This window comes from Galleria mellonella, unplaced genomic scaffold (genome assembly GCF_026898425.1).
Source record: "Galleria mellonella isolate WM207_F2 unplaced genomic scaffold, CSIRO_AGI_GalMel_v1 utg1053, whole genome shotgun sequence".
Taxonomy (NCBI): domain Eukaryota; kingdom Metazoa; phylum Arthropoda; class Insecta; order Lepidoptera; family Pyralidae; genus Galleria; species Galleria mellonella.
In genome coordinates this window covers 1,006,679-1,015,180 of record NW_026441968.1, presented here as the reverse complement: position 1 = coordinate 1,015,180, position 8,502 = coordinate 1,006,679, and the positions used below count along the sequence as shown (strand labels likewise).

At 34.5% G+C, this 8,502-nt stretch overlaps 2 protein-coding genes across 2 annotated transcripts in view; one reads left to right on the top strand and one right to left on the bottom strand.

The window, feature by feature from the left end:
* Positions 1 to 8,502, bottom strand: part of LOC128202604 (serine/threonine-protein kinase PRP4 homolog) — a 185,642-nt gene that overhangs the window by 166,900 nt on the left and 10,240 nt on the right. The gene's annotated exons all lie outside the window — the stretch shown is intronic.
* On the top strand, positions 6 to 6,847 carry LOC113520050 (gastrulation defective protein 1 homolog). Its single transcript, XM_031912054.2, has 4 exons — positions 6 to 711; positions 3,480 to 3,591; positions 4,155 to 4,350; positions 5,685 to 6,847. Exons 1-4 carry the CDS (start codon positions 178 to 180, stop codon positions 6,814 to 6,816), a joined length of 1,974 nt encoding a protein of 657 aa, XP_031767914.2. The 5' UTR covers positions 6 to 177; the 3' UTR covers positions 6,817 to 6,847.

The window sequence follows — 8,502 nt, the reverse complement described above, 5'->3', positions numbered from 1 at the left end:
AGGTGTATTAATCTGTGGTAATTACGAATTGTGTTTATTCTTTAGAATTTCTCTAATCTGTCTTGTTTGTCTCCGATAATTGTCATATGTTTGATAAGAAATAAATAGAAATAGTTATAAAAAAAAGCAAAACAGACAATTAAAATTAAAGCATCGAATGAAGTCTACAAAATAAAAATGAGTAAGAAAGCTATATCTTTTGGTAAAATCAGTCTCAATCTAAATAAAAGCCTCGACACTAACCAAAACAAAGATGAACCGTCAACCACTGGATTTGGGACTTTCGGGCGCACACCCATACAAGAGCATAAGGAAATTGAAGAAATAGCTGAAGACTTGGAAAACCAGCATGTGCAACAGGTTATGGGCATTAAAAATTTCGGTAAGAAAGCGAAGAACTTCAACATTGAAGAAATGATGGAGCAAGCCAGAAAAACAGCTTCTGAAGTGAATAAGAGGAAACTTGAAACTGAAGACGTCAGTAAACCTGTGGAAACCCCGGAAAAACCTGAGAGTGATGATGAGGACTTGATAGGTCCACCTTTACCACCAGGAATGAGTCCAGATGTACAAGCTACACCAGAGACAAGCAAACAGACAGACTCTGATAAAAATAAAGAAGATAAGAGTGGTGAAGACAGTTATGATGAATTGAGTGGATCTGATGATGAAGAGTTAAGCCTGGAGAAAAGGATACCTTATACTCATGAGGTATCTATATACTTTTTTTATATGTTGCACAGTTAGTAAACATGTTAACATTTCTTTTTAATGAAATTGGTAATCATACTTACTACTATAAAAATTACCAAATGTAAATTTCTGTACAGATGTTCTTTTTTTTATGGATGATAATGGAATGTTAACCCCTCCTGATCTTATAGGCAGGGCACCAGTGAGGGATAACAGATGAGAATGTAAAGGCAGGTCAGTTAGCCCATTGTAATGGATAAACCTGAGATTTAGTGTCATGGTTTCAGAGCCAAGTGGAGGTTGTCCTGAAAGGGTATATTGCTAACAATGGGTTTGGTAGTCTGCATTACTAACAATCCCTTTCCCCCTCTGTACACATGTTTGTATGTTTGTTACTCAATCACACTTAAATGACTGAATTCTTTTGTATGAAATTTGGTACATGGGTAAGTTATCTTCTACTTCTTCCCTTATCCTATCTATATAAATTTTGGGGTATCGTAACTTAAAATATAGGATACTTTATATACTTATTCACTTGAGCAGAGCTACTGGGAATAAAAATAAGATGCATTCATATTTAGAAAGTCAATACTTGGACTGCCAAAGTTTTCTTTATTTGTATTTTTAATTTTTTTTATTTTAATGATTATGGTATTATTTTGACTAATTTTGGATGCTTAATTTTTATTTTATTAAGTTATTGATGTAGGTAAATCAGCTACCCCCTGATGGGCCTAGAATTAATTTTCACAGTCTGCAAACAAAAATATATGCATTTGAGTCATAGGTTTATTGAAAGAGGAAATTGCCATATACAAACATGTATAATACTATATATAACAGTGTTAACCGTTCGTAAAATAAGATCTTACAAAAAATGAAATTAATCGTCCGGCAACGGTTATTAGTGGACTGTATGAAATTTAATACAATGGTGGTAGTTAACATAAGAAACACAAGAGGATAATGAAAGTGGAGACCACTGACCTGAAACTTTGTGGTTAGCAGGATTCGGTTCTGGCTTTAGGCTTCCCAGTACTTCTGGCTCGTTCGAACTTACCCTCAGATCCAGGTTACCTATCCACCGCCTTGAACCGACCAGCAGTGCAATGCCCTCCTCTCAATCAGCCTCTTGGTTATGTGTGATATGATTAAGAAAGCGATACGAAAAGACAAACGATATTCGCGGCAATATATGCACGCGTGCGATAATATTTTTAAACGAGAACGACGACAACGAACGTACGTTCTACCGACACATTCGATAACAACCGACAGACTTTTTTTTTTTTTTTTTATTGTGCAAAAATGTTGCCAGGCGAAATTTATTTAAGCTACAATTCTTAACAAACAGTGATAGCATTTGAAAATGTATAAAAATTTTTTTGGGTGTCCCGGCATAGAATATGCCACTCCTTCCTTTCTCACGGATGTCATAAGAGGTGACTAAGAGAACTTACTAGTTGTAACATGGAGAGGAATGTTCCTCTTTAAACATCACCCAAATTTAACTGTGGTTACCAACCTGCCGTACCTTCTGAACCAATTTTGTTAAAATTTCTATAAGATTTCTTCTGAAAATGTCATATCAGATAAAATCCAAATTGATTTATAAATGATGGAGTTACGAAATAACTAACTTAAAAAATTACAAACAAATTGAGAATAAATTTGAAATTGCATTTTGCAATTTTCTCTCTGTATCATCTCCAAATAGAACTTGACATTAGAAGAGTTTCAAGTTATCATCTCCATTAAATTTAATCATTCATCTTGCCACACATACATGTTTTTTTTTAATTAATGGAATGGTAACCCCGCCTGCGCTAACACTACACGCTGGCAGGACACCAGTGAGGGATGATATGTGAGAATAAAAAGGCAGGTCAGTTTCCCCGTCGTGATAAATTGCTATTGCTAGCAATGGGACTGATAATCCGCATTATTGGCAATCCCTTCCCCCCATACACATTCATCGTTGTTTGTAAATAGAAATTAAAGTATGATAAATAGGAATTAATATTATGTCATTATTAATTTACTTATAGCTCATTTTTTTTATAACTGATAAGTATAAACGATGCGCGACTTTACTTATCCAACTATTAATTATTAGACTGAGCAATACATTCGAATTATTGGAATGATTTTCAAATCATTCGACTACTAATTTCATTTATTATACGTTTCTACTAATACCTAATTAATTAGTAGTTATTGATGTAGGAGTCAGCAGGAACATTAGTAATCTAATGAATGAATAAATTAATGAAATATGGTAAATATACAGATAGATAAAATAATACTAAGTCCACATATTTCGCCACAATTAGGCATGCAAAATTTTAAATACTTAAATATTAAATTAACAATTCTTATAACAAAACAATATGTCAATTACAATTTCGTGTCAATTAATGTACTTCATCTCATTTGATTTTACTACGTATTAGTAGGTCTGTGATTAGTGTCAACAATATTATTATAATATTAATTAATTACTCATTTCACTTTTAATTTCAAAAATTCATTAATTGAATAGAAACAATGGTCAATTAGCCATTTTTGTAATTGAGATTTAAAAGTGCTGGAAAATTTCATTATAAATAATTAGTAAATATATATAGTATATAAATAATTAATAGTCGAATGATTTTCAGATAATGAGCGTCGAATGAATCGCTCAGTTGAATAATTAAGTAGTAATCGAATTAGTAAAGTCGCGCATCACTAGTCTGTGTCTTTGTGGTCTGATTTCTTATAACAAAATGTTCTCTTGCCAGGTGGAAATGCAGCATGGTACAAAAGCAGTGGTTGCACTGGCTGTGGATCCTTCTGGTGCCAGATTAGCAACTGGATCTATTGATTATGATGTCTCGTTCTGGGATTTTGCTGGTGAGTTGAAGTCAAAAAGACTCTTTTTGACTTCAAAAATGGAGAAGGTTCTCAAATCAGTTGTACTTTTTTATATACTTATTAACATTTATTAACCGATTTGAGACATCTTTTTTTTTTTATCTGAAAGGATATACTTTTAGATTATTTCCATAGAAATTTTTTGGATATCTGTTTGTTTAGTTTTTAAATCCAAATAAATGATGTTGTCACAATTGAAGTCTGTTTTCTTTTTATGGAATATAAACTTTTTTTTTATTTTATTTTATTTCATTACAATATTAAAATTAGAACTTTATGTGTTTAACAAATTAAATTACTAAATTTATAGAGGACTAACAAGCCGCTAGTATATTATAATTTATAGTCTATATTTCTTGTTGAGTACGTAGCTTCTACAGATGAAAAATTTTTTTAAATCACTTGAATAGTTTTGCTTATTATTATGTATATTATTTAATAGGGAGACCTATGTTCAGCGGTGGACAGTTGACAGCTGGTATCGAGTTCAATATGTACCATCAAGTCATTATCAACAACAATCTTTTATTTTATTTTCTCAGGTATGGACTCGTCTCTCCGCTCCTTCCGCACCCTGCAACCATGCGAGAACCATCCAATAAAAGCGCTACAGTACTCTGCCACCGGGGACTCCATCCTGGTGGTGAGCGGTTCAGCTCAAGCAAAAGTTCTGGATCGGGACGGATTCGAAGTGCTCGAGTGTGTCAAAGGAGACCAGTACATAACGGATATGGCAAGGTATTTCATCTTCATCTACACTAATATTATAAAGAGGAAAGATTTGTATTTTTATGTGTATGTTTGTAATGAATAAACTCAAAAACTACTTTGCCGATTTCAAAAATTCTTTCACCATTAGAAAGCTACATTCACCCTGAGTAACATATTTATTGCTAGAAAAGATTAGGGATCCTTACTAAAAAAATATTTAGTAGTGGATCGCCTTTATAATTGAGAAATATGAAAAATAAATGTTGGCGATTCTCAGACCTACCAAATATGCACACAAAATTTCATAAAAATCGGTAAAGCCGTTTCGGAGGAGTTTGGTAACAAACACCGTGACACGAGAATTTTATATATAAGATGTCATTGTTGGGGCTTTCACTAAACCAAACCTAAAACCCTTAGTGGAGAGGCCTATGTTCAGCAGTGGACAGTTGACGGCTGATGTTATGATGATGAAATCCAACCTGCCTTTCTAGCCACGAGTACGCGTACCATGCACGTATGTCGATATTATATATGTTACTCATTCATTTTCATTTAAGAGTTTCCTCTTATTGGTGCAACTAATTCATGCATCTTCCTCCAGCCAGCTCTATCCCAGGCCATATCCTTTATCTCCCTATACGAGATGACACCTAGTGTTTCCTTTATCTGTCCCATGTAGTTAATCCTCGGTCTTCCTCTTCCCCTTTTGCCCTCTATCTTTCCATCTATTATGCTCTTAAAAAAATCGTCAAGTCTGTATAAGGTGACGCAGCATTTTGCCTCTTCTATTCTTTATTATTTTAATCAATGTTCTCTTCTCGTTTACTTATATGTTACTATAACTATCAAATTCAAATATTAGATTTAGTTATAAGTTTACTTAAATACGCTACAAAATATTTATTTATTCATTTAAATTGTGATACATAGGTAACAAAGGATGGTAAAACAAGATAAGTCCTCTATGATCAACCCCATATATCGAGGTATACAAATTTGCAATTATATATGAAAAACAAATTATATAAAAAAAAACAACAACAATGTCACATTTATAGTAAAAAATTATAATATTATGGAAATTTATTACATTTATCTTCAAGGAAATCGTCAATTGAATAGTATGTTCTGTTTACTAGGGATTCATACAGTTTAGTTTTAAATTTGTTTATGTCATCTATATCTGTGAGGGATTTGGGTAATTTATTATATATTCTAAGTGCCATCCCTAAGACACTTTTAGTGAATAATGTCGTAACTATGTGGTTTTGAAATGACTTTGAAATGTTCCGGCCGTATAGTTGTCAAAAGACCTTATTTTTACTCTTAGCTTATTATATACAACTCGTTGTTTACAGAACAAAAGGTCACACCGCCTCACTGAACAGCGGTTGCTGGCACCCACACATCCGGGAAGAATTCATGACATGCTCCCAAGATGGCACACTCCGATTGTGGCTTACAGAAAACCCGAAGCAACATAAAGCAGTCATCAAACCGCGCCAGCAAGGCGGTCTCAAGACTAGTCCGACCACTTGCGTCTTCTCGCGGGATGGCAACACTGTAGCATGCGGCTGCTACGACGGCTCCATACAAATGTGGGACCACAGAAGGAACTTTGTCAATACAACATTACTACTCAGAGATGCGCATCAAAAACAGTCGGAAATCTCGAGTATAGCGTACTCTTACTTAGGATCGTATTTGGCCACTAGAGGTAATGACGACACATTAAAGTTATGGGATCTGAGAAATTTCAAGAAACCATTAAAGGTGTTTGACAACTTGTTTTCGAGATACGAACAGACCGACTGCTCTTTCAGTCCAGATGACACCATGGTGTTCACCGGAGAGTCGTTGCAGAAGGGGCAAGACGCTGGAAGGTTATTGTTCTACAATACAAAGACATACGAAGAAGTTATGCATATAGATGTAACCAAGTCGCACGTGATAAAAAGCATATGGCACCCGAAATTGAACCAAATATTCGTTGGATGCGGCAACGGAGTAGTCAAGTGTTATTACGATCAGAAACGAAGCTTGAGAGGTGCGAAACTGTGTGTGGTTAAAGTTCACAGGAAGAAACATTCAGTTGAAGTCGTTAGCTCTCAGCAGATCATAACTCCTCACGCCTTACCACTCTTCAGGCAGGAAAAGTTACGTACAAGCAAGAAAAAGATGGAGAAAGACCGGTTGGACCCTGTCAAGTCTAGACGGCCAGATTTACCCATTACGTCCGGTCAGGGTGGTAGAGTTGCTGCTTCTGGGAGCACGCTGAGCTCTTTCGTTATTAGGAATTTAGGGTTAAGTAAAAGGGTCGACGACGAACAAGACCCAAGGGAGGCCATTTTGAAATATGCAAAGGAGGCAGAGGAAAATCCCTTCTGGGTTGCGCCGGCGTATAAGAAAACACAACCACAAACTATATTCCAGTATAATGAGGAAGGTGAGGACGGCCCGTCAGACGCTAAGAAGCAAAAGCAGACGTAGAATTATTTAAATAAATTTATTTATATATTAATTTTGCTTATCATTCATACTAGTTTTAAATGTTAACAACATAAGAATTGGATTACTCCCCTAATACATTCACTTCACAAAAAAATAGCGGCATGTGGTCCCGGCATAGATAGTGGCCATCAGTTTCTTTCCCGTGGGTGTTGTAAGAAGCGACTAAGAGAATCTAATGCAACTAATTGCAGTTGCCAACCCGCCTACCAAGCATCCCAACAACTAGCAAAACTCCCCAATAGGACACCCACGAGAAAAGATGGGGTGATCCATTCTAGAATGGGACCACGCGGCAAGCAACATTGGCGATAACTAGGTGTAAATAAAATACAAGAATTATTTAAATATTTTGGGATTTTTATCTTACAATTATAATACTACAGTCTACAGATAATAAAACGACTCATCACGCACGCGCCGCTACACTCTCGTTATCAGAATCTTGTTTTGTCACGAATTTGCTGATGGGCAACCTTGCTGGTATCTATATTAAAAAAAAAGTTTTTAATTACCAACGAGTTTAAATATTTACAACTATTAATATTGATTTATAAAGATACTTTAATAACATTTACAGTTCTATATTTAGGATTTATTAGAAATTTATTAATAATATATGCTTGTCTATGAAATGAGAAAAATAGCAACCGATGGTACACCTTTCGTCCTCTTTTTACTAATTATATTTGCATAAGAAGAAAGGAGACAACTATGTGATTTACAGTTTTTATTTTATCATTCTTTCTGGGCAATTTCTTGTTCTCAAGGACGGAACAGATTGATCAATCAGTCCATCCATCATACTGACAATCTATCCTTAATACTCACTGACGTTATTATTATTTTTCTACAATTATCTCTTATTTCTTGAAACGGGTCATCCAATGGACGTTTAACCCTAAATATTATATAATCATACAACCCAAACTTACTTGGATAGTTTCTAAAAACTTTAATATTATGTATACATAAACCTTAGATGGTTTGGCCATTTGGAGAGGTCGGATGAAAGAAGAATTACGATAGAGATTTATCGAGCAAGAATGAATGGAGATGTCGATAGGGGCCACCATAGACGGATGTACGTCGACCAAATAGGTGATGTGCTGAAGAAGGAACAAATTAAAAGTACCCGTAACCGGTGAGCGTGAAGGAAAGATTGATGAATGTGGAAAAAGCTAGAGGTTTGTTAGGATCGAAGCATTTGACGTTCCATTGTTTCTGCTTACCCTAATGGGAGACAGGCATGAAAGATATGTATGTATGTATAAACCTTAGATTGTATAGATTACTTTAGATTAAGGTAAATAGATAACGGTCGTAACTTAAAATATTATTAGGATTATATAATCCCTTATAATGTTTAACTTTATTTATATATTTAATTATATTATTTATTTATTTATTAAGAATAATGCATAGGTAAAGAATAAGAATGCGGTAGATGGACTTTCATGATTTTTCCATATTGCTTTAAACAACAGCAAAATTTAGGTTATAAAGCTAAGATTGATAATCGGTAATGACAATAAAAGTAACGGTCATTTTGATTAATTCCGACATCGAATCCATATTTGAAATGTTCAAATCTCGATTTTGAAAGCAATCTGTCAAATAACAAAAAGAAATTGATACTTGCAACACTAACACATGGCGCGAATTCTT

Bases quoted from the DNA above. Each gene is read 5' to 3' on its own strand.
- LOC113520050 (XM_031912054.2), top strand. From the start codon at position 178: ATGAGTAAGAAAGCTATATCTTTTGGTAAAATCAGTCTCAATCTAAAT. The intron at 712-3,479 runs GTATCTATATAC...TTCTCTTGCCAG, and splicing joins GGATACCTTATACTCATGAG to GTGGAAATGCAGCATGGTAC. The intron at 3,592-4,154 runs GTGAGTTGAAGT...TTATTTTCTCAG, and splicing joins CTCGTTCTGGGATTTTGCTG to GTATGGACTCGTCTCTCCGC.